This window comes from Pseudophryne corroboree, chromosome 2, assembly GCF_028390025.1.
Source record: "Pseudophryne corroboree isolate aPseCor3 chromosome 2, aPseCor3.hap2, whole genome shotgun sequence".
Classification (NCBI taxonomy): Eukaryota; Metazoa; Chordata; class Amphibia; order Anura; family Myobatrachidae; genus Pseudophryne; species Pseudophryne corroboree.
Genome location: NC_086445.1, coordinates 931,841,897 through 931,868,928, shown reverse-complemented (window position 1 = coordinate 931,868,928; position 27,032 = coordinate 931,841,897). Strand labels below are relative to the sequence as shown.

Here is a 27,032-nt window from a genome sequence, read left to right as displayed (position 1 = left end):
GGGCTCCTTGCCCCCCAGTGGGACTGTGGCAACGGGGGTACATAATGACCCACCGTGGGCTACTTTCTCCACGCTTTTACATATGCTAGTTACTAAACTAACACCCCCTATGGGACCTCCTATGCCGGTGCTAACCTGCCGTGGGCGGATAATTTATCTGCTCAATTGAAGTTGAACCAGTCCTTGACTACTAAAAAGTCTGACACTCGCTCGCCTAAGACCAAGGGGTCCTCTAAGCGAGCTCTTATCTCCTCACAATCCACTACTGTCACTGACACCTCGTCTGATGAAGATGGCGCTTACACTGACCCCACAGATTCTGACACAGATACTGCTGATGGGGAGGGTAGTTCACATGTGGATGTTCCTGATCTTTTGGAGGCTATTAAGTTGATTTTACAGATTACGGATGATCCCGAGCCATCCGTCCCTCCTAAGAAACCAAAGAGGTTCAAGCGTCAGAAGGTGGTTAAACAAGTTTTACTTCACTCTGACCACCTAGTGGATATACGTCAGGTACCCTAGGGAAACCCGGGAAAGAAGTTTGTGCCTCAAAAGAAGATGCTGGCTCGCTATCCCCTCGCGCCAGAGCTGTCTAAAAATTGGGAAACGCCTCCTCCAGTAGACTCACATGTGGCTAGGGTGGTTTTCCTCAGCTCTACCGGTCACTACCGTCACGTCTCTAAAAGAGCCTACGGATAAACGTGTGGAGGGTTGTCTGAAAGCGATTTACACCCTCACGGGTGCTGCACAAAGGCCCACTATTGCAGCAACATGGGCTGCAGAGGCTATTGAAGCATGTGCCTTGGAGTTGGAAGCTGAAATCTCTTCTGACCATGCTAGACAATGCTTGTCATGTATTGTCACAGCTTCTCACTATATTAAAGAGGCGGCTTCTGATGCCGGTATTCTAGCAGCCAAGGCCTCTACTACATCATTCCTGGCTCGCCGGATATTGTGGCTGAGATCTTGGTCTGTGGATCTGGACTCTAGGAAAACTCTGGAGGTACTCCCTTTCAAGGGAGATATTCTGTTAGGGGAGGACTTAAATAAGAAAGTGGCTGACTTGGCTACTGCCAAAACTGCCTGTCTGCCAAGTAACTCTCCTTCTGTGTCGAAGGCTAACGGTACTTCCTTTCGCCCCTTTCGTCCTTCAGGTAAAGCAAAAGGTCAGGCGTACAACAAGCAGGCCCGCACTTCCAAACCTGGTAAGCCGAAGCCCAAAAGAGCCTGGGCTGCCCGTCAGCCAGCTTCCAAGACGTATAAGCCTGCCGCATGACGGGGCGGGCCTCCCCCTGGGGGATCCCAGGGTGGGGGGCCGGCTTCTAGGGTATACCTAGGAATGGTTGAAGACCACTTCAGATGCCTGGGTACGGGAAGTCGTCACTCGAGGTTACGCCATAGCCTTCAAAAACCGCCCCCTCATCGATTTTCCCTGACAAAGACAAAGGCAAACACTCTGCATTCGGTGGTACAGACCCTCCTGGATACAGGAGTCGTAGTACAAGTGCCTCTTGCTCAGAGGGTACTATTCTCCGCTGTTTCTAGTCCCGAAACCGAATGGGTCCTCTCGGCTCAATCTCAAGGCATTGAACAGGTTTGTGAAAGTTTCCAAGTTCCGTATGGAAACCCTTCGCTCTATAGTTCTGGCCTTGGAACCTGGGGATTACATGATCTGCCTGGACATACAGGATGCTTACCTGCATATTCCTATAGCAGTGTCACATCAGCAATACCTGAGGTTTGCGATTGGCAACCTCCATTACCAGTTTCGGGCGTTACCTTTTGGTTTAACTACGGCTCTGTGAGTCTTCACCAAAGTTATGGCAGTGATGATGGTGGTACTCCGCCGTCAAGGGGTCAGGATCCTGCCGTATCTGGACGACTTGTTAATTCTGGCAAACTCCACAGAACTTCTCCTACGTCATCTGGATATGACTGTCTGGTTTCTACAAGCCCACGGGTCGCTCATCAACTGGAAGAAATCCTCCCTGGTCCCTGCTCAGAGCATGGTGCACCTGGGAGCGCTATTGGATACCCACAACCAGCGTTTGTTCTTGTCTCAGGAGAAAGTCCTGAAGCTTCAGGACAGGATTCGTTGCTTCCTTTCTCGTCCGCAAGTGTCTATACATTCTGCGATGCAGGTGCTGGGCCTCATGGTATCAGCATTCGACATGGTGGAGTATGCTCAATTCCATTCTCGCCCCCTCCAGAGGCTGATTCTAGCCAAGTGGGACGGCCTGCCTCACCGGATCAGGTCTCGCATGATCTCTTTGACTCCGGAGGTCCGTCTGTCGCTGCACTGGTGGCTCCAGGGCTGTCCCTTCTGGATATCCGACTGTGTCCCGTTGACGAGAGATGCCAGTCTAAGAGGCTGGGGCGCAGTGCTGGAGCAACACTCCCTTCAGGGTCGGTGGACCAATGAGGAATCTCTCCTCTCGATCAACATTCTGGAATTGCAGGCGGTCTTCAATGCGTTGAACCTGGCCCAGCATTTAATTCAGAACCGTCCTGTTCAAGTACAGTCGGATAACGCCACAGTGGCTTACATAAATCATCAAGGCGGCACTCGAAGCCGTTTGGCAATGAAGGAAGTCTCACGAATTCTACAATGGGCGGAACGCCATCTACCGGCCATATCGGCAATATTGATTCCGGGGGTCCTGAATTGGGAAGCAGACTTTCTCAGTCGTCAGGACGTACACGCCGGAGAGTGTGGCCTCCATCCAGAAGTGTTTAAACTCCTAGTGGAAAAGTGGGGCCTTCCAGACGTAGATCTGATGACATAATCACAAGGTTCCAGTCTTTGGAGCAAGGACAAGGGATCCTCAAGCAGCATTCGTGGATGCGCTGGCGGTGCCGTGGAGGTTTCAGCTGCCGTACGTGTTCCCTCCGGTGTCACTCCTGCCCAGGGTAATTCGGAAGTCCAAGCAAGAAAGAGGAATTCTTCTTCTCATAGCTCCAGCGTGGCCCAGACGGCACTGGGTTCTCAGATCTGCAGGGCCTATCGTCAGAGCGTCCACTTCTACTTCCACAACGCCCAGACCTACTCGTTCAGGGCCCCTGTGTCTACCAGGACCTAGCCCGGCTGTCTTTGATGGCGTGGCTCTTGAAGCTTCCGTCTTGAGGGCTAAAGGGTTTTCTGAGGTGGTCATTCAAACTATGTTGCGGGCCCGGAAACCGGCTTCTACTCGGATTTACTATAAGGTCTGGCATACTTACTTTGTTTGGTGCGCATCTAACAATTATGACGCTTCAATAAGTTTATTATAGCCAAGTTGTTGGCCTTTCTTCAGCAGGGCCTGGACTTAGGCCTGCGTCTAGCCTCCCTCAACGTTCAAATATCTGCCTTGTCGGTGTGTTTTCAGGGAAAGATTGCAACCTTACCTGATGTGCATACCTTCACTCAGGGTGTGTTGTGTATCCAACCTCCCTATGTCCCGCCTGTGGCTCCTTGGGACTTGTCAGTGGTTTTGGAGGCGTTACAAAAGTCTCCGTTTGAACCTCTTGGTTCAGCTGATCTTAAGTGGCTTTCCCTTAAGGTGGTGTTTCTGCTGGCTATTGCTTCAGCTAGAAGAGTGTCAGATTTGGGTGCCTTGTCTTGTAGTTCCCCATATCTGATATTTCACCGTGACCGGGCGGTTCTTAGGACTCGTCCCGGTTATTTACCTAAGGTGGTTTCTTTGTTCCACCTTAATCAGGAGATTGTGGTACCAGCCTTTGTCTCTCCTGACCTTTCTCCCAAAGAGCGGTCTTTGGATGTGGTACGGGCTCTCCGTATCTATGTGAAGAGAACTGCTTCTAGTAGGAAATCTGATTCTCTCTTTATTCTGTTTGGGTTTCACAAACGGGGCTGGCCTGCTCACAAGCAAACTTTTGCCAGATGGATTAGAACGGTGATTGCACATTCTTATGTGAGGGCTGGTCTGTCAGCTCCTGCTCGCATTACGGCCCATTCTACTCTGTCTGTTGGACCTTCTTGGGTGGCCCACCGTGGTGCGACCCTTGAACAATTGTGCAAGGCGGCTACGTGGTCCTCTGTGAACACGTTCATAAGGTTCTATGCCTTCGATACTGCCGCTTCCCAGGATGCTTCCTTTTATACGCCGGGTTCTTGTGCCCGCTACAGTGCGTCCCCTCCATAAGGAACTGCTTTAGGACATCCCCTATGTCTATCCTTGTGGAGCCCAGTGTACCCCGCAGCAGAAAACGAGTTTTATGGTAAGAACTTAACTTTGTTAAAACTTTCTGCGAGGTACACTGGGCGCCACAAGGCGCCCACCCTGATGCACTTAGCTTCTTTGGGTTGGTATGGCATTAGCCGCTAACACTTCTCCTGTCGTGAGAGTGTGGTGTATGTGGCTACTAACTGTTGTTGTCTCTTTTCCTGCTACTGCATTGGGCTGGTTAACTAAAAACTGAGCTCCTGTGCAGGTAGGCGGGGTTATAGAGGAGGCGGCGCTATGCATTCTAGGAACAGTCAAAGCTTTTGAGCCTGTAGGTGCCCCGGATCAAGATCCTACTCTACACCCCTATGTCTATCCTTGTGGAGCCCAGTGTACCTCGCAGAAAGCGTTTTAACAAAGATAAGTTCTTACCATAAAACTCGTTCTATATATATCTCTATATATATCTCTATATATATCTCTATATATATCTCTATATATATCTCTCTATATATATCTCTCTATATATCTCTCTATATATCTCTCTATATATCTCTCTATATATATCTCTATATATATATCTATATATATATATATATATATATATATATATATATATATATATATATATATATATATATATATATATATATAGTGTGTGTATTATTTTATTTATTAGCGATTCACAGGATATACTGTTGTATTTTCCTCTGTGTATTTCAGTCACCATATACCACTTAAATCCTCTCTTTGTGTTCTGCATTTGCAGTCACACTCCACAGGGATTTTGTCAGGTATTGTGTCTGGCTATATTGTACTATTACGCCCTAAGGCTACGTTTCCATATAATGTCTGCTACACAGGGCGGGAGATCCGTGGCTAATCCTGCATCATGCAGTGCTGACGCTGCTGATTTATCTGAGGAAAATATTCCAGCTGAGGGTCCAGGTATCGGGGGTTCTGTACCCCTCAGTCAGTCGGCAGCATCGGTGGCACACCAAGACCCACCTTGGGCTGCCTTTTCTAATTTACTGACTACGCTTGTGACGAGACTTGCGCCCCCTGTAGGACCTCCTGTGCCATTACAGCTACATATTGTCCCTGTAGTTAATCCGCCATGGGCGGATACTCTGTCAACTCAGTTACAGCAATTAAATCAGTCTTTAGTTAAACAAAAACCTAACCCTCGCCCTCCTAGGACCAAAGGGTCATCTAAGCGGGCCATTTCTTCCTCACAATCCACTCATGTTTCGGATACGTCATCCGAAGAAGATGGGGTATATACTGACGCAGATGCTTCTGATGAGGAATCTACAATGCAGGCTGATGTTCCTGACCTATTGGAGGCCATCAAACTAATTCTTCAGATTGATGATGAAACTGAACCTCCAGATACGTCTGAGAAACCTGATAAGTTCAGACGTCCGAAGGTTATTAAATTCGTTTTGCCACATTCTGACCATTTAGTTGACATACGTCAGAAATCCTGGGAGTCTCCAGGAAAGAAATTCTCCCTGTCTAAAAAGTTGGTAGCTCGTTATCCCCTCTGCAGAGTTAAGTAAGAATTGGGAAACACCACCACCGGTGGACTCGCATGTAGCGCGTCTTGTGGTGTCTTCTACTCTGCCTGTCACTACCGTCACCTCTCTGAAGGAACCGACGGATAAGCGTGTGGAGGGTTGCATGAAGTCTATTTACACTCTTCCGGGTGCCGTACATAGACCCGCTGTAGCAGCTTCTCGGGCTGCAAAAGGTATTGAAGCCTGTGTTCAAGCTGTTGAGGCAGAGCTACCTCTGAATTTTTCTGATAATGCCAGAAGGTGTCTTTCATATATTACCACAGCTTCTCATTACATTCAGGCGGCCGATGTTCTGGTGGCCAAAGCGTCTACTACGTCCATTCTGGCTAGCCGGATTCTGTGGTTGCTGTCCTGGTCGGTGGACCTGGACTCTAAAAAGACCTTGGAGTTGATCCCTTTTAAGGGAGACATACTATTCGGGGAAAATTTGAACAAGATTGTTGCTGACTTAGCATCTGCTAAGACTGCATGTCTACCAAGTACTAATCCTTCAGCTCCAAAGGCTAAAAGTAACTCCTTTTGTTCCTTTCGACCTCCAAGTAAAGCAAAGGGTCAGGCGTACCCGAAACAGGCTCATACTTCCAAAACCTCTAAGCCCAAGCCTAAACGTTCTTGGGCTGCCCGTCCGCCTGCTTCCAAACCATACAAGCCTGCTGCATGACGGGGCGTGCATCCCCCTGGAGTACCCCATGGTGGGAGGCCGACTTCTGCGGTTCACCCAGGTATGGTTACAGACTACTTCAGACGCCTGGGTGAGGGAAATCGTCAGTCACGGATATGCCATCTCTTTCAAGACACGTCCCCCTCACCAGTTTTGCTCAACAGTTATCCCTTCGGATCCGTTAAAAGCAAAAACTCTACATTTGGTGGTACAATCCCTCCTGGAAACAGGAGTGATAGTGCCGGTGCCTCTGTCTCAGAGGGGCAGGGGTTACTATTCAACGCTGTTCCTAGTTCCGAAGCCGAATGGATCCTCACGGCCCATTCTCAACATCAAGTCTTTGAACAAATTTGTGAAGGTATCCAAATTCCGTATGGAAACTCTTCCCTCTATTCTGGCTTTGGAGCCCAGGGACTATATGGTATCCCTGGACATACAGACTGCTTACCTGCGACATGGCAATAGGTATGTTTATCAGCAGTATCTGCGGTTTGCTATTGGCAACCTACATTATCAATTCCAAGCCTTGCAATTGGAAGAAATCCTCGCTGGTCCCTGCTCAGAACATGGTGCACCTGGGGGCACTCTTGGACACACACAACCAACATTTGTTCTCGTCTCCAGAGAAGGTCCTGAAACTTCATGACAGGATAAGATGCTTCCTCTCTCGCCCGAGAGTGTCGATACACTCGGTGATGCAAGTACTAGGCCTCATGGTGTCTGCTTTCGACATGGTACAATACGCTCAATTTCATTCCCGCCCTCTGCAGGTGGGGCGGCCTGCCTCACCGGATCAGATCTCACATGATCTCCTTGACTACGTATGTTCATCTGTCACTGAGCTGGTGGCTACAGGACCAACAATTGAGTAGGGGTCATCCCTTCTGGATCTCCAACTGGGTCCACCTAACGACGGATGCCAGTCTGCGGGGTTGGAGTGCGGTGTTGGAGCAACGCTCTCTCTTCAGGGTCAGTGGACCAGGGAAGAATCTCTCCTCCCGATAAATATTCTGGAGTTGCGGGCAGTGTTCAATGCTCTGAAACTTGCCCTGCCTTCGGTACAGAGCAGGCCTGTTCAAGTACAGTCAGACAATGCCACCACGGCGGCATACGTAAATCATCAAGGCGGCACGCGAAACCGCATGGCAATGTTGGAAGTGTCGAAGATTCTTCAATGGGCGGAACGCCATCTGCCAGCCATATCGGCAGTGTTCATTCCGAGGGTCCTCAACTGGGAAGCGGAGTTCCTCAGTCGTCAGGACGTACACGCCGGAGAGTGGAGTCTTCATCCGGCAGTCTTTCAACTCCTAGTGGACAAGTGGGGCCTACCAGATGTAGACCTGATGGCGTCTCAACACAATCACAAGGTTCCGGTCTTCGGAGCAAGGACAATGGATCCTCTAGCAGCGTTCGTGGATGCACTGGCAATTCCATGGAACTTTCGGCTGCCGTACGTGTCCCCTCCGTTGTCACTCCTGCCCACGATAATAAGGAAGATCAAGCAAGAAGGAGGAATACTACTTCTAGTCGCTCCAGCGTGGCCCAGAAGGCATTGTTCTCAGACCTGCAGGGTCTCTCGATAGAGCGCCCTCTTCTGCTTTCGCAACACCCAGACCTCCTCGTTCAGGGCCCTTGTGTCTACCAGGATCTGGCCCGACTGGCTTTGACGGCGTGACGCTTGAGCTTCACTCCTGAGGGCGAAAGGCTTTCCTGAGGCAGTCATTCAAACTATGTTGAAAGCCTGTAAACCAGCTTCGGCTCGGATTTATTATAGGGTCTGTAATCCTTTCTTCACCTGGTGTACGGCTAAGGATTACGATGCATACAAGTTCAGTACTGCCAAACTTTTGGCTTTTCTGCAACAGGGCCTGGACTTAGGCCTTCGTCTGTCCTCCCTCAAGATTCATATTTCAGCCTTGTCGGTGTGATTTCAGAGAAAAATTGCGTCTCTGCCTGACGTTCATACTTTCACTCAGGGAGGCTGAATCCATAAAACACCCTATGTCCCTCCTGTGGCTCCTTGGGATTTGTCCGTTGTTCTGAATGCCTTACAAGAGTCTCCATTTGAACCTCTTGAGTCTGTGGACTTTAAATGAGAGATGAGCGGGTTCGGTTTTACTCGAATTTACTCTGGTATTTCGGGTTTTGCTTATTGGCTATCCAAAACACGTGACATCCGTGATCCAATAAGATGCCGTTTCGAGCCCCGAGTAAATCCTAGTAAAACCGAACCCGCACATCTCTATTTTAAATGGCTTACGCTTAAGGTCTTATTTTTGCTGGCTATTGCCTGTGCTCGACGGGTTTCAGACTTGGGCGCCTTATCCTGTCTGTCACCCTTTCTGATTTTTCACCGTGACCGTGCGGTTCTTAGAACTCGCCCTGGTTATCTACCTAAGGTGGTGTCCTCTTTCCACCTTAACAAAGAGATTGTGGTTCCGGCCTTTATATCTCCTGGTTTGTCCTCCAAAGAGCGGTCTTTTGGATGTGGTACGGCCTCTCCATATCTATGTGAAGAGAACCGCCTCTCTTAGGAGATCTGATTCTCTCTTTGTCCTTTGGTTTTCACAAGCGTGGCTGGCCTGCGAAAAAGCAAACTTTGGCCAGATGGATTAGAATGGTGATTGCACAAGCTCATGCGCAGGCTGGACTCCCAGCTCCTGCTGCTATCAAGGCCTATTGTACTCAGTCTGTTGGACCTTCTTGGTCGGCCTGCCGTGGCGCGTCCCTTGAACAATTGTGCAGGGCTGCTACGTGGTCCTCAGTGAACGCGTTCATTAGGTTCTATGCCTTTGATACTTCCACCTCCCAGGATGCTTCCTTTGGACGCCGGGTTTTTGTGCCCGCTACAGTGCGTCCCCTTCCATGAGGAACTGCTTTAGGACATCCCCGATGTTATTCCCTGTGGAATCCCAGTGTACCCCGCTGCAGAAAAGGAGATTTATGGTAAGACTTACCGTTGTTAAATCTTTCTGCGAGGTACACTGGATTCCACAGGGCGCCCATCCTGACGCACTTCGCTTCTTTGGGTTTGTATGGCAATAGCCGCTGGTACCTTCTCCTGTCGTGAGAATGTGGTTCTATGTGGCTAACTACTATCGTTTCTTTTACCTACTACTGCATTGGACTGGTTAACAAAACTGAGCTCCAGTGCCTGGAGGCGGGGATATACAGGAGGTGGTGCAGTGCATCCTGGGAACAGTCAAAGCTTTAGCCTGTTGGTGCCTCGGATCAAGATCCAACTCTACACCCCGATGTTATTCCCTGTGGAATACAGTGTACCTCGCAGAAAGATTTAACAATGGTAAGTCTTACCATAAATCTCCTTTTTCCTGTTCTGATTATTTTTTTTATGTACTCTGTAATTGGGTGCTGCGGAACCCTTGTGGCGCCATATAAATAAAGGATGATAATAGATGACCCTGTTTAATTTTTATGAAAGGTGGTCTGCCACAAAATTATTATTTTTTTATTTCCCTATATCATCTATTTTAACTGGGTTGTATCTGGAGTGTACTGCAATAGCATTTTCATTCCCTGTGATTCGATGCCTTTTATCCCTTTTCCCTTGGTCACCTAGAATTGGAAGTAGGACACTGTCTGTAAATTTCTCTCTGCATTTTAAGAGGGATATAGTTCCTTTCCTAGAATCCCAAAAAGTTCTTTGACAAGCTAGATAAGAAATGGGCTACTGAGAACACTCCTACCCTTTCTTATATTGTGATATCCTTTAGACTGGCCTTTTCCACTGCCTGGTGACGTTGGCTGATTTCAGATTAACAAAGGACTCTTCCAGAGGTTATAGGACAGAACGTCACACCCAGGTCGTAGCTGGTGTAGTTTTCATCCTGTATTCTGTACACGTCTTATGTGCAGGATGCAATGTTGGATCCCAGACAGACAAGCGACAAGGGCACACTTAGTTCTCTGGCATAAGTCTTGTTCAACAGATGGTACATTCACAAAGTCCTTGCCAATGAGGTGATTGTCACAATACTGCAGAGGTGGAATGAAGCATTCCTTCTCCCATCATCTACTAAGCAAACAAATGTGGCTTTCTCAGGGTCACCGCTGAGCATTATATGTGATCGCTGGGGAGAATGAGGGGCAGTATATCACAGCCAGTGTGTGAGAAGGCACCAAAATGCATTGTCCAAACGCAGTCCAAGTAGACAGATACAGGCTCTCGGCATGTCCTGTGATCTCAAAGGGTTAACAATTATAGGTTATGGGGTAAATGTATGACGCAGTGATAAGAGTGGAAAAGCGAGCCAGTGGAGAAGTTATCCATGGCAACCAATTAGCATTGAAGTAACATTTATAATTTGCATACTGCAAAATTATACAGAGCAGCTGTGTATATCCACACTCGTCATTGCTTCATACATTTACCTCTGTATGTCATATTGAGAATAGAGCTCAGTAGATAAGCTTTAGTGGGGTGTTCCATTCCTCTCAGTTCCTACATCCATGCAACTCTGCTCCTATATCATTTGCAATGCGCCTACGGTTGTGTAACACTGAGGAAAGTGTGAAGAATTCTGAAATGATTAATAAGAGTATTGGCAGTTATCAGGATTCCTGTTATAGCCTTCCTCAGTCATTTGTTTAAAAGGGGGGGAAAATTAAGCTTCATGTCTCATGTTTTTACAGGATTTCTGCTTTAATGGGTGGATTGGAAATTAAGATGGTGTCATTTTTATGATATTGTTGAAAAACAAAGTATAACACAGTCTGGTTACATTTTAGGTTTAGATTTAGATTTGCTAAAGTATAGAGTAAAATCTTTAACTGAGACCTATTCTGAAGACCATTGGTGGTTATGAGTGGTATGTTCCGTCACGTTCACAGGCAGTGAATTATTGTTAATGCATTTACCTATTCTTTTGTTTTTCCTAGTTACGTGCAAATGCCCTCATCAAGCGAGGGAGTATGTATATGCAGCAACAACAACCCATTCTGTCCACTCATGACTTCAACATGGCTGCAGACATAGACCCTCAGAATGCCGATGTTTACCACCACAGGGGACAGGTCAGATACGTGCTTTATTTGGTGTTCACACTCTTAGGTTGGGAGTTTGCTGTATGTTTCCTCTGTAGCAAACCTCTAGCATTGTTTTTTTTTTTTTTTCACCATTCTGTTACTAGCACCATGATAGTGAGGATAATTAGCCAGCGTATGAATGAACGGCTACTTAGAGCACTTCATTCTAACACCCATTTGACGTTTCTGACTAGAAGTACTGGCCTTTATTTTCGACTGCTCCATGTGTACGTAGGCTGAGTGTGGAGACTGGCTACACAGTCCGTTATGCACAGCCTTGGATAGAACACCATGCAGCCATTGGGGTTTCCAGTTCCCTACATCTGCTTTCACTCCCCACAGTCATGCAGGCCTGAAGACTATATGCCGTTTTGTATGAATACATTTTTAGTGGAACTGACCTGATACCTGATGGAGCAAATAGTTATTATAAAAATAAAACACCTGCAGCACCTCTGTGGTCTGTTTTGGGCAGCCGGGAACATGCACTACTAATGTTTCATACCTAAATATGAGCAACGGGTGAAGAATTTGGTCACAGAAATTGTCATAACGTGATTGATTGTTAATACTCCTTTATGATTAGCTGCTATTGAGTTTCGAAAAAGGGTAGTGGACAAGTGGATTAGCCTCCCATCAGAGGTGGTAGAGGCTAAGACTGTAGAGCAATTTAAACATGCATGGGATAGACATCAGGGCTTCATTACAGAGAGATAAGGTACAAAAAGAGGGGCAAATGTATTAAGCCTAGAGAAGTGATAAAGCAGTGATAAGTGGAAGGTGATAACGCACCAGCCAATCGTTATGGGTTTAAAAAAATGACAGTTAAGATCTGATTGGCTGGTGCAATATCACCTTCCACTTATCACTGCTTTATCTCTTCTCCAGGCTTAATACATCTGCCTCCTGTTTGAGGTAAAAATATGGTTAAAAAAGAGGCAGACTAGATTGGCAAGTGGTTCTTATCTGCCATCAAATTCTATGTTTCTGTTATTGAAAAGGAGTCTATTCAGGAAAAAAAATTGGTTTGACAATAGTATTGATTGTCACTAGGACATTCAACGTAGTATACATTTCTAGATCATTGCACTTGAACTTGAGCTAGGGTAATGATACTGTATTTTGGATTCTGGCATTGATACATTATACTTTATGTATAGTCCTCAATTCTGCAGTATGCGAATCCATAGTTTCTCTTTCATCCATCTGGGGGACGCTGCGCACTTAGTGATAAGTTAGAGTGTGTGGGAATGGTGTTTGGCACAGAACCTACAGAAATTAACTCTCCCCCCCACTCTAAACAGCCCCCCCCCCCCCCCCTCTAACCCCTCCCCCCTCTAACCCCTCCCATCTGCAGCTGTTCAAGAATCACCACAGTTTTAGTTTTGTGCCTGGAGAGTACAGGCACAGTGTCTTTGCCTATAGTTAGCTTTTATTAGTTCGGTTTTATTCGTTAGGTTTTATTTTATTTTTGGTGGATACATAGTCCCAGTATACAGGTGACAAGTATACTTAGAGTGGGGCTAGATAGAGATTCCCCACTCAATGTAGCCTGTGGGGAGCCACTATACTGAGGTCACTGGGGCTTTCTTATATCTGGACAAGAGATCCAAGGAGACGACCTTCAGGTAGAACTAGAGATGAGCGCCTGAAATTTTTCGGGTTTTGTGTTTTGGTTTTGGGTTCGGTTCCGCGGCCGTGTTTTGGGTTCGAACGCGTTTTGGCAAAACCTCACCGAATTTTTTTTGTCGGATTCGGGTGTGTTTTGGATTCGGGTGTTTTTTTCAAAAAACACTAAAAAACAGCTTAAATCATAGAATTTGGGGGTCATTTTGATCCCAAAGTATTATTAACCTCAAAAACCATAATTTACACTCATTTTCAGTCTATTCTGAATACCTCACACCTCACAATATTATTTTTAGTCCTAAAATTTGCACCGAGGTCGCTGTGTGAGTAAGATAAGCGACCCTAGTGGCCGACACAAACACCGGGCCCATCTAGGAGTGGCACTGCAGTGTCACGCAGGATGTCCCTTCCAAAAAACCCTCCCCAAACAGCACATGACGCAAAGAAAAAAAGAGGCGCAATGAGGTAGCTGACTGTGTGAGTAAGATTAGCGACCCTAGTGGCCGACACAAACACCGGGCCCATCTAGGAGTGGCACTGCAGTGTCACGCAGGATGTCCCTTCCAAAAAACCCTCCCCAAACAGCACATGACGCAAAGAAAAAAAGAGGCGCAATGAGGTAGCTGTGTGAGTAAGATTAGCGACCCTAGTGGCCGACACAAACACCGGGCCCATCTAGGAGTGGCACTGCAGTGTCACGCAGGATGTCCCTTCCAAAAAACCCTCCCCAAACAGCACATGACGCAAAGAAAAAAAGAGGCGCAATGAGGTAGCTGACTGTGTGAGTAAGATTAGCGACCCTAGTGGCCGACACAAACACCGGGCCCATCTAGGAGTGGCACTGCAGTGTCACGCAGGATGTCCCTTCCAAAAAACCCTCCCCAATCAGCACATGATGCAAAGAAAAAGAAAAGAAAAAAGAGGTGCAAGATGGAATTGTCCTTGGGCCCTCCCACCCACCCTTATGTTGTATAAACAAAACAGGACATGCACACTTTAACCAACCCATCATTTCAGTGACAGGGTCTGCCACACGACTGTGACTGATATGACGGGTTGGTTTGGACCCCCCCCCAAAAAAGAAGCAATTAATCTCTCCTTGCACAAACTGGCTCTACAGAGGCAAGATGTCCACCTCATCATCACCCTCCGATATATCACCGTGTACATCCCCCTCCTCACAGATTATCAATTCGTCCCCACTGGAATCCACCATCTCAGCTCCCTGTGTACTTTGTGGAGGCAATTGCTGCTGGTCAATGTCTCCGCGGAGGAATTGATTATAATTCATTTTAATGAACATCATCTTCTCCACATTTTCTGGATGTAACCTCGTACGCCGATTGCTGACAAGGTGAGCGGCGGCACTAAACACTCTTTCGGAGTACACACTTGTGGGAGGGCAACTTAGGTAGAATAAAGCCAGTTTGTGCAAGGGCCTCCAAATTGCCTCTTTTTCCTGCCAGTATAAGTACGGACTGTGTGACGTGCCTACTTGGATGCGGTCACTCATATAATCCTCCACCATTCTATCAATGTTGAGAGAATCATATGCAGTGACAGTAGACGACATGTCCGTAATCGTTGTCAGGTCCTTCAGTCCGGACCAGATGTCAGCATCAGCAGTCGCTCCAGACTGCCCTGCATCACCGCCAGCGGGTGGGCTCGGAATTCTGAGCCTTTTCCTCGCACCCCCAGTTGCGGGAGAATGTGAAGGAGGAGATGTTGACAGGTCGCGTTCCGCTTGACTTGACAATTTTGTCACCAGCAGGTCTTTCAACCCCAGCAGACTTGTGTCTGCCGGAAAGAGAGATCCAAGGTAGGCTTTAAATCTAGGATCGAGCACGGTGGCCAAAATGTAGTGCTCTGATTTCAACAGATTGACCACCCGTGAATCCTTGTTAAGCGAATTAAGGGCTGCATCCACAAGTCCCACATGCCTAGCGGAATCGCTCCCTTTTAGCTCCTTCTTCAATGCCTCCAGCTTCTTCTGCAAAAGCCTGATGAGGGGAATGACCTGACTCAGGCTGGCAGTGTCTGAACTGACTTCACGTGTGGCAAGTTCAAAGGGCATCAGAACCTTGCACAACGTTGAAATCATTCTCCACTGCACTTGAGACAGGTGCATTCCACCTCCTATATCGTGCTCAATTGTATAGGCTTGAATGGCCTTTTGCTGCTCCTCCAACCTCTGAAGCATATAGAGGGTTGAATTCCACCTCGTTACCACTTCTTGCTTCAGATGATGGCAGGGCAGGTTCAGTAGTTTTTGGTGGTGCTCCAGTCTTCTGTACGTGGTGCCTGTACGCCGAAAGTGTCCCGCAATTTTTCTGGCCACCGACAGCATCTCTTGCACGCCCCTGTCGTTTTTTAAAAAATTCTGCACCACCAAATTCAAGGTATGTGCAAAACATGGGACGTACTGGAATTTGCCCATATTTAATGCACACACAATATTGCTGGCGTTGTCCGATGCCACAAATCCACAGGAGAGTCCAATTGGGGTAAGCCATTCCGCGATGATCTTCCTCAGTTGCCGTAAGAGGTTTTCAGCTGTGTGCGTATTCTGGAAAGCGGTGATACAAAGCGTAGCCTGCCTAGGAAAGAGTTGGCGTTTGCGAGATGCTGCTACTGGTGCCGCCGCTGCTGTTCTTGCGGCGGGAGTCCATACATCTACCCAGTGGGCTGTCACAGTCATATAGTCCTGACCCTGCCCTGCTCCACTTGTCCACATGTCCGTGGTTAAGTGGACATTGGGTACAACTGCATTTTTTAGGACACTGGTGAGTCTTTTTCTGACGTCCGTGTACATTCTCGGTATCGCCTGCCTAGAGAAGTGGAACCTAGATGGTATTTGGTAACGGGGGCACACTGCCTCAATAAATTGTCTAGTTCCCTGTGAACTAACGGCGGATACCGGACGCACGTCTAACACCAACATAGTTGTCAAGGCCTCAGTTATCCGCTTTGCAGTAGGATGACTGCTGTGATATTTCATCTTCCTCGCAAAGGACTGTTGAACAGTCAATTGCTTACTGGAAGTAGTACAAGTGGGCTTACGACTTCCCCTCTGGGATGACCATCGACTCCCAGCGGCAACAACAGCAGCGCCAGCAGCAGTAGGCGTTACACGCAAGGATGCATCGGAGGAATCCCAGGCAGGAGAGGACTCGTCAGAATTGCCAGTGACATGGCCTGCAGGACTATTGGCATTCCTGGGGAAGGAGGAAATTGACACTGAGGGAGTTGGTGGGGTGGTTTGCGTGAGCTTGGTTACAAGAGGAAGGGATTTACTGGTCAGTGGACTGCTTCCGCTGTCACCCAAAGTTTTTGAACTTGTCACTGACTTATTATGAATGCGCTGCAGGTGACGTATAAGGGAGGATGTTCCGAGGTGGTTAACGTCCCTTACCCCTACTTATTACAGCTTGACAAAGGGAACACACGGCTTGACACCTGTTGTCCGCATTTCTGGTGAAATACCTCCACACCGAAGAGCTGATTTTTTTGGTATTTTCACCTGGCATGTCAACGGCCATATTCCTCCCACGGACAACAGGTGTCTCCCCGGGTGCCTGACTTAAACAAACCACCTCACCATCAGAATCCTCCTGGTCAATTTCCTCCCCAGCGCCAGCAACACCCATATCCTCCTCATCCTGGTGTACTTCAACACTGACATCTTCAATCTGACTATCAGGAACTGGACTGCGGGTGCTCCTTCCAGCACTTGCAGGGGGCGTGCAAATGGTGGAAGGCGCATGCTCTTCACGTCCAGTGTTGGGAAGGTCAGGCATCGCAACCGACACAATTGGACTCTCCTTGTGGATTTGGGATTTCGAAGAATGCACAGTTCTTTGCTGTGCTGCTTTTGCCAGCTTGAGTCTTTTCATTTTTCTAGCGAGAGGCTGAGTGCTTCCATCCTCATGTGAAGCTGAACCACTAGCCATGAACATAGGCCAGGGCCTCAGCCGTTCCTTGCCACTCCGTGTGGTAAATGGCATATTGGCAAGTTTACGCTTCTCCTCCGACAATTTTATTTTAGGTTTTGGAGTCCTTTTTTTTCTGATATTTGGTGTTTTGGATTTGACATGCTCTGTACTATGACATTGGGCATCGGCCTTGGCAGACGACGTTGCTGGCATTTCATCGTCTCGGCCATGACTAGTGGCAGCAGCTTCAGCACGAGGTGGAAGTGGATCTTGATCTTTCCCTAATTTTGGAACCTCAACATTTTTGTTCTCCATATTTTAATAGGCACAACTAAAAGGCACCTCAGGTAAACAATGGAGGTGGATACTAGTATACAATTATGGACTGCCTGCCGACTGCAGACACAGAGGTAGCCACAGCCGTGAACTACCGTACTGTACTGTGTCTGCAGCTAATATAGACTGGTTGATAAAGAGAAGATGTCTATGTAACTATGTATGTATAAAGAAGACTGAAAAAAATCCACGGTTAGGTGGTATACAATTATGGACGGACTGCCTGCCGAGTGCAGACACAGAGGTAGCCACAGCCGTGAACTACCGTACTGTACTGTGTCTGCAGCTAATATAGACTGGTTGATAAAGAGAAGATGTCTATGTAACTATGTATGTATAAAGAAGAATGAAAAAAAATCCACGGTTAGGTGGTATACAATTATGGACGGACTGCCTGCCGAGTGCAGACACAGAGGTAGCCACAGCCGTGAACTACCGTACTGTACTGTGTCTGCAGCTAATATAGACTGGTTGATAAAGAGAAGATGTCTATGTAACTATGTATGTATAAAGAAGAATGAAAAAAAACCACGGTTAGGTGGTATACAATTATGGACGGACTGCCTGCCGAGTGCAGACACAGAGGTAGCCACAGCCGTGAACTACCGTACTGTACTGTGTCTGCAGCTAATATAGACTGGTTGATAAAGAGAAGATGTCTATGTAACTATGTATGTATAAAGAAGAATGAAAAAAATCCACGGTTAGGTGGTATTACAATTATGGACGGACTGCCTGCCGAGTGCAGAGACACAGAGGTAGCCACAGCCGTGAACTACCGTACTGTGTCTGCTGCGACTGGATGATAAATGATATAAAAAATATATATATATCACTACTGCAGCCGGACAGGTATATATTATATATTATATAATGACGGACCTGCTGGACACTGTCTGTCAGCAGAATGAGTTTTATTTTTATAGAATAAAAAAAAAAAAAAAAACACAAGTGAAGTCACACGACGAGTGTTTAACTTTTTCAGGCAATCACAATATAAGTATACTACTAACTATACTGGTGGTCAGTGTGGTCAGGTCACTGGTCAGTCACACTGGCAGTGGCACTCCTGCAGCAAAAGTGTGCACTGTTTAATTTTAATATAATATGTACTCCTGGCTCCTGCTATAACCTATAACTGGCACTGCAGTAGTGCTCCCCAGTCTCCCCCACAATTATAAGCTGTGTGAGCTGAGCAGTCAGACAGATATATAATATATATAGATGATGCAGCACACTGGCCTGAGCCTGAGCAGTGCACACAGATATGGTATGTGACTGACTGAGTCACTGTGTGTATCGCTTTTTTCAGGCAGAGAACGGATATATTAAATAAACTGCACTGTGTGTCTGGTGGTCACTCACTATATAATATATTATGTACTCCTGGCTCCTGCTATAACCTATAACTGGCACTGCAGTAGTGCTCCCCAGTCTCCCCCACAATTATAAGCTGTGTGAGCTGAGCAGTCAGACAGATATATATAATATTATATATAGATAATAGATGATGCAGCACACTGGCCTGAGCCTGAGCAGTGCACACAGATATGGTATGTGACTGACTGAGTCACTGTGTGTATCGCTTTTTTCAGGCAGAGAACGGATATATTAAATAAACTGCACTGTGTGTCTGGTGGTCACTCACTATATAATATATTATGTACTCCTGGCTCCTGCTATAACCTATAACTGGCACTGCAGTAGTGCTCCCCAGTCTCCCCCACAATTATAAGCTGTGTGAGCTGAGCAGTCAGACAGATATATATAATATTATATATAGATAATAGATGATGCAGCACACTGGCCTGAGCCTGAGCAGTGCACACAGATATGGTATGTGACTGACTGAGTCACTGTGTGTATCGCTTTTTTCAGGCAGAGAACGGATATATTAAATAAACTGCACTGTGTGTCTGGTGGTCACTCACTATATAATATATTATGTACTCCTGGCTCCTGCTATAACCTATAACTGGCACTGCAGTAGTGCTCCCCAGTCTCCCCCACAATTATAAGCTGTGTGAGCTGAGCAGTCAGACAGATATATATAATATTATATATAGATAATAGATGATGCAGCACACTGGCCTGAGCCTGAGCAGTGCACACAGATATGGTATGTGACTGAGTCACTGTGTGCTGTGTATCGCTTTTTTCAGGCAGAGAACGGATTATAAAGTAAACTGCACTGTCCTCACTAGTAAACTCTCTCCACTCAGTCTCTACACTTCTACAGTAACAGTACTCCTCCTAGTCAGCTCCAGTAAATCTCTCTCAGTCTCTTATAATCTAAATGGAGAGGACGCCAGCCACGTCCTCTCCCTATCAATCTCAATGCACGTGTGAAAATGGCGGCGACGCGCGGCTCCTTATATAGAATCCGAGTCTCGCGAGAATCCGACAGCGTCATGATGACGTTCGGGCGCGCTCGGGTTAACCGAGCAAGGCGGGAAGATCCGAGTCGCTCGGACCCGTGAAAAAAAAACATGAAGTTCTGGCGGGTTCGGATTCAGAGAAACCGAACCCGCTCATCTCTAGGTAGAACAGCCACAACCGGCCTGGGCAGCGTTGGGCTGTTACTCCCCCTTTCATAATTTTATTTAGTGTGTGCTGTGCTCCGGTAATCTGACTCACTGGAGGGTGTAAGCGGCGACGCTGTGGGGTCTGACAAGACTGTTGTATGGGCGCGCTGTGGAGTTTTGTGTGGTGCGGTCTGACGGGCCGCTTGTATTTGGCATGCTGGTGCTCTGTCTGCTGCTGTACACACTGTTTTGGTCAGCGGTGAGGCAGCGGGATCTTTCTCCGGCGGTGCGGTACTGAGCGGAATGTAAGCCCTAGATACCGCTTCCACCTCAGTCTGACGCCACGCTTTCACTGTAGATAGGTCCCTTTGCTGAAGGGCAGCTTCTGATACAGAAGGGGAAGGAGAGCTTCCCGCCTTACTCTTCCTGCTCGGAGAGTTGTTACTATGCCGCCCACCTCATTCTGTGTGGGTGGGCTAGAGCTACAGGCGCCATTTTCTCCATGCTGCCTATACACTGCTGGGGATGCTGCGCTGCGAATAGCGCACACACAAAGAAAATAAATACTGGGACCCCAGCCTCACACCCTGTTCAGTTCATGCCGGGATCGGCTGACAGCAAGTATTGTGCTGGCCCTGTGCTGGTTCAGTTACTTACTTTTCTCTGACGTCCTAGTGGATGCTGGGACTCCGTCAGGACCATGGGGATTAGCGGCTCCGCAGGAGACAGGGCACAAAAATAAAAGCTTTAGGACTAGGTGGTGTGCACTGGCTCCTCCCCCTATGACCCTCCTCCAAGCCTCAGTTAGGTTTTTGTGCCCGTCCGAGCAGGGTGCAATCTAGGTGGCTCTCCTAAAGAGCTGCTTAGAAAAAGTTATTAGGTTTTTTATTTTCAGTGAGTCCTGCTGGCAACAGGCTCACTGCAACGAGGGACTTAGGGGAGAAGAAGTGAACTCACCTGCGTGCAGGATGGATTGGCTTCTTAGGCTACTGGACACCATTAGCTCCAGAGGGATCGAACACAGGCCCAGCCATGGAGTCCGGTCCCGGAGCCGCGCCGCCGACCCCCTTGCAGATGCCGAAAAGTGAAGAGGTCCAGAAACCGGCGGCAGAAGACTTTTCAGTCTTCATGAGGTAGCGCACAGCACTGCAGCTGTGCGCCATTGTTGTCAGCACACTTCACACCAGCGGTCACTGAGGGTGCAGGGCGCTGGGGGGGGCGCCCTGGGCAGCAATGATAATACCTTGTTCTGGCTAAAAATACATCACATATAGCCCCTGGGGCTATATGGATGTATTTAACCCCTGCCAGGTCTCACAAACACCGGGAGAAGAGCCCGCCGAAATAGGGGGCGGGGCCTATCTCCTCAGCACACCGCGCCATTTTCCTGCACAGCTCCGCTGCGAGGAAGGCTCCCAGGACTCTCCCCTGCACTGCACTACAGAAACAGGGTAAAAAAACAGAGAGGGGGGGCACTTTTTTGGCGATATTGATATATTAAGCTGCTATAAAGGAAACAACACTTCTGTAGGGTTGTTCCTATATATTTATAGCGCTTGGGTGTGTGCTGGCAAACTCTCCCTCTGTCTCCCCAAAGGGCTAGTGGGGTCCTGTCTTCGATAAGAGCATTCCCTGTGTGTCTGCTGTGTGTCGGTACGTGTGTGTCGACATGTATGAGGACGATGTTGGTGTGGAGGCGGAGCAATTGCCGGTAATGGTGATGTCACCCCCTAGGGAGTCGACACCGGAATGGATGGCTTTGTTTATGGAATTACGTGATAATGTCAGCACGTTACAAAAATCAGTTGACGACATGAGACGGCCGGCAAACCAGTTAGTACCTGTCCAGGCGTCTCAGACACCGTCAGGGGCTGTAAAACGCCCTTTACCTCAGTCGGTCGACACAGACCCAGACACGGACACTGAATCTAGTGTCGACGGTGAAGAAACAAACGTATTTTCCAGTAGGGCCACACGTTATATGATCACGGCAATGAAGGAGGCTTTGCATATCTCTGATACTGCAAGTACCACAAAAAGGGGTATTATGTGGGGTCTGAAAAAACTACCTGTAGTTTTTCCTGAATCAGAGGAATTGAATGAAGTGTGTGATGAAGCGTGGGTTAACCCCGATAGAAAACTGCTAATTTCAAAGAAGTTATTGGCATTATATCCTTTCCCGCCAGAGGTTAGGGTGCGCTGGGAAACACCCCCTAGGGTGGATAAGGCACTCACACGCTTATCAAAACAAGTGGCGTTACCGTCTCCTGAAACGGCCGCCCTCAAGGATCCAGCTGATAGGAGGCTGGAAACTACCCTGAAAAGTATATACACTCATACTGGTGTTATACTGCGACCAGCCATCGCCTCAGCATGGATGTGCAGTGCTGGGGTGGTTTGGTCGGATTCCCTGACTGAAAATATTGATACCCTGGATAGGGACAGTATTTTATTGACTATAGAGCAATTAAAGGATGCTTTTCTTTATATGCGAGATGCTCAGAGGGATATTTGCACTCTGGCATCGAGAGTAAGTGCGATGTCCATATCTGCCAGAAGAAGTTTATGGACGCGACAGTGGTCAGGTGATGCGGATTCCAAACGGCATATGGAAGTATTGCCGTATAAAGGGGAGGAATTATTTGGGGTCGGTCTATCGGATTTGGTGGCCACGGCAACAGCCGGGAAATCCACCTTTTTACCTCAGGTCCCCTCCCAACAGAAAAAGACACCGTCTTTTCAGCCGCAGTCCTTTCGTTCCTATAAGAACAAGCGGGCAAAAGGACAGTCATATCTGCCCCGAGGCAAAGGAAAGGGTAAGAGAGTGCACCAAGCAGCTCCCTCCCAGGAGCAGAAGCCCTCCCCGGCTTCTGCAAAGCCCTCAGCATGACGTTGGGGCTTTACAAGCGGACTCAGGGGCGGTGGGGGGTCGACTCAAGAATTTCAGCGCACAGTGGGCTCACTCACAGGTGGACCCCTGGATCCTGCAGGTAGTATCTCAGGGTTACAGGTTGGAATTCGAGAAGTCTCCCCCTCGCCGGTTCCTAAAGTCTGCTCTGCCAACGTCTCCCTCAGACAGGGCGACGGTATTGGAAGCCATTCACAAGCTGTATTCTCAGCAGGTGATAGTCAAGGTACCCCTCCTACAACAGGGAAAGGGGTATTATTCCACACTATTTGTGGTACCGAAGCCGGACGGCTCGGTAAGACCTATTCTAAATCTGAAATCTTTGAACCTGTACATACAAAAATTCAAGTTCAAGATGGAGTCACTCAGAGCAGTGATAGCGAATCTGGAAGAAGGGGACTTTATGGTGTCCCTGGACATCAAGGATGCTTACCTGCATGTCCCAATTTGCCCTTCACATCAAGGGTACCTCAGGTTCGTGGTGCAAAACTGTCATTATCAGTTTCAGACGCTGCCGTTTGGATTGTCCACGGCACCTCGGGTCTTTACCAAGGTAATGGCCGAAATGATGTTTCTTCTGCGAAGAAAAGGCGTATTAATTATCCCTTACTTGGACGATCTCCTGATAAGGGCAAGGTCCAGAGAACAGCTGGAGGACGTAGTAGCACTAACCCAAATAGTGCTGCAACAGCACGGGTGGATTCTGAATTTTCCAAAATCTCAATTGACCCCGACGACACGTCTGCTGTTCCTGGGAATGATTCTGGACACGGTTCAGAAAAAGGTGTTTCTTCCGGAGGAGAAAGCCAGGGAGTTATCCGAACTTGTCAGGAACCTCCTAAAACCAGGAAAAGTGTCTGTGCATCAATGCACAAGAGTCCTGGGAAAAATGGTGGCTTCTTACGAAGCGATTCCATTCGGCAGATTCCACGCACGAACTTTTCAGTGGGATCTGCTGGACAAATGGTCCGGATCGCATCTGCAGATGCATCAGCGGATAACTTTGTCTCCACGGACAAGGGTGTCTCTTCTGTGGTGGTTGCAGAGTGCTCATCTGTTAGAGGGCCGCAGATTCGGCATACAGGACTGGGTCCTGGTGACCACGGATGCCAGTCTGAGAGGCTGGGGAGCGGTCACACAGGGAAGAAACTTCCAGGGAGTGTGGTCAAGCCTGGAGATGTCTCTTCACATAAATATACTGGAGCTAAGAGCGATTTACAATGCTCTAAGCCTGGCAAAACCCCTGCTTCAGGGCCAGCCGGTGTTGATCCAGTCGGACAACATCACGGCAGTCGCCCACGTAAACAGACAGGGCGGCACAAGAAGCAGGAGGGCAATGGCAGAAGCTGCAAGGATTCTTCGCTGGGCGGAAGATCATGTGATAGCACTGTCAGCAGTGTTCATTCCGGGAGTGGACAACTGGGAAGCGGACTTCCTCAGCAGACACGATCTACACCCGGGAGAGTGGGGACTTCATCCAGAAGTCTTCCACATGATTGTGAACCGTTGGGAAAAACCAAAGGTGGATATGATAGCGTCCCGCCTCAACAAAAAACTGGACAGGTATTGCGCCAGGTCAAGAGACCGACCCTCAGGCAATAGCTGTGGACGCTCTGGTAACACCGTGGGTGTTCCAGTCAGTGTATGTGTTTCCTCCTCTGCCTCTCATACCAAAAGTACTGAGAATTATACGGCAAAGGGGAGTAAGAACGATACTCGTGGCTCCGGATTGGCCAAGAAGAACTTGGTACCCGGAACTTCAGGAGATGCTCACGGAAGATCCGTGGCCTCTACCTCTAAGACGGGACCTGCTTCAGCAGGGACCGTGTCTACTCCAAGACTTACCGCGGCTGCGTTTGACGGCATGGCGGTTGAACGCCGAATTCTAAGGGAAAAAGGCATTCCGGAAGAGGTCATCCATACCCTGGTAAAAGCCAGGAAGGAGGTGACTGCACAACATTATCACCGCATTTGGAGAAAATATGTTGCGTGGTGTGAGGCCAGGAAGGCCCCGACGGAGGAATTTCAACTGGGTCGATTCCTACATTTCCTGCAAACAGGATTGTCTATGGGCCTCAAATTAGGGTCCATTAAGGTTCAAATTTCGGCCCTGTCGATTTTCTTCCAGAAAGAATTGGCTTCAGTTCCTGAAGTCCAGACTTTTGTAAAAGGAGTACTACATATACAGCCCCCGGTTGTGCCCCCAGTGGCTCCGTGGGATCTTAATGTAGTTTTGGATTTTCTCAAATACCATTGGTTTGAGCCACTCAAATCGGTGGATTTGAAATATCTTACATGGAAAGTAACCATGCTACTGGCCCTGGCTTCAGCCAGGAGAGTGTCAGAATTGGCGGCTTTATCGTATAAAAGCCCATATCTGATTTTCCATTCGGACAGGGCAGAACTGCGGACGCGTCCTCAGTTTCTGCCTAAGGTGGTTTCAGCGTTTCACCTGAACCAGCCTATTGTGGTGCCTGCAGCTACTAGCGATTTGGAGGATTCCAAGTTGCTGGACGTTGTCAGGGCATTGAAAATATATATTTCAAGGACGGCTGGAGTCAGAAAATCTGACTCGCTGTTTATACTGTATGCACCCAACAAGCTGGGTGCTCCTGCTTCTAAGCAGACGATTGCTCGTTGGATTTGTAGCACAATTCAACTTGCACATTCTGTGGCAGGCCTGCCACAGCCTAAATCTATCAAGGCCCATTCCACAAGGAAGGTGGGCTCATCTTGGGCGGCTGCCCGAGGGGTTTCGGCATTACAACTCTGCCGAGCAGCTACGTGGTCGGGGGAGAACACGTTTGTAAAATTCTACAAATTTGATACCCTGGCTAAAGAGGACCTGGAGTTCTCTCATTCGGTGCTGCAGAGTCATCCGCACTCTCCCGCCCGTTTGGGAGCTTTGGTATAATCCCCATGGTCCTGACGGAGTACCAGCATCCACTAGGACGTCAGAGAAAATAAGATTTTACTTACCGATAAATCTATTTCTCGTAGTCCGTAGTGGATGCTGGGCGCCCATCCCAAGTGCGGATTGTCTGCAATACTTGTACATAGTTATTGTTACAAAAAAATCGGGTTGTTATTGTTGTGAGCCGTCTGTTCAGAGGCTCCTACGTTTATCATACTGTTAACTGGGTTCAGATCACAGGTTGTACGGTGTGATTGGTGTGGCTGGTATGAGTCTTACCCGGGATTCAAAATCCTTCCTTATTGTGTACGCTCGTCCGGGCACAGTATCCTAACTGAGGCTTGGAGGAGGGTCATAGGGGGAGGAGCCAGTGCACACCACCTAGTCCTAAAGCTTTTATTTTTGTGCCCTGTCTCCTGCGGAGCCGCTAATCCCCATGGTCCTGACGGAGTCCCAGCATCCACTACGGACTACGAGAAATAGATTTATCGGTAAGTAAAATCTTATTTTTTCCTTCACTGTTAAAGTAACTTGTGGGGCTGTGTAGACATTTCTTTTTGCAATCACTGTTATTATTTACTCACCCTGTTATTAATACAGGCAGGGTTCATATCTGTATTAGACATTGTGTAAGGGGATTATAAATGCTTAATTCAGGCCCCTTTTTACTACTCAGTTTTACTTATTAGCACACTTGTAAGATTTTAACAGCAATATGGTCAATAAGCCGGACAAATCTGCTAAAGGAAAAGCAGGCTCCGTTGTTTGTTCACCTGTTCACAATGCGGCTCCAAACTCTCTAATGGTAGCACGGACCCAGGTCCTCTCTGCACTGCGTGCTCTGGAAATATTGTTACGGAGCAGCAGGGGGTTTCTGCGGATCAGTGAATTCCTCAGTGGGCCAAGAAAATGGCCGATGCTATTGCTGTCTTGCGTTGGTCCCAATCGGGTACTGACTCGGGACAGTATGCTGAGGAGCCACCGTGGACAAAAAATATGGGCAAATGTCTTTCTGACTTAGCACCGTCTTTGAACAAGATAGTAACTGCTTCGGGTTCCACTGCTACTAAGCGACAGCAGCCACTGCCCACTATCACTTTCCCTGGAGAGGAGTTATATTCCTTAGTTCCCCCTCTGGAGGAAGGTGAAGTAGATCCTGAGTGGGAGGATATCTCCGCTTGGGAAGAGGAGGAGTTGTCTACAAGGTCAGGTGTCTGGTTATTGATAGAAGCCATACGTCAGACTCTTAATCTTTCAGGATACGGCAGTGACGGAGACTTCAACAGCCTTTTTCAAACGACAGAATAGACAAGTGGCTGTTTTCCCTTCCTATAC

The 27,032-nt window shown here is 47.9% G+C and overlaps 1 protein-coding gene across 1 annotated transcript in view; it reads left to right on the top strand.

The window, feature by feature from the left end:
* Positions 1-27,032, top strand: part of TOMM70 (translocase of outer mitochondrial membrane 70) — a 117,205-nt gene that overhangs the window by 58,188 nt on the left and 31,985 nt on the right. The window contains exon 7 of the mRNA XM_063956235.1: positions 11,307-11,441. Within this exon, the coding sequence (XP_063812305.1) occupies positions 11,307-11,441 (135 nt within the window). The remainder of the gene's footprint in view (positions 1-11,306; positions 11,442-27,032) is intronic.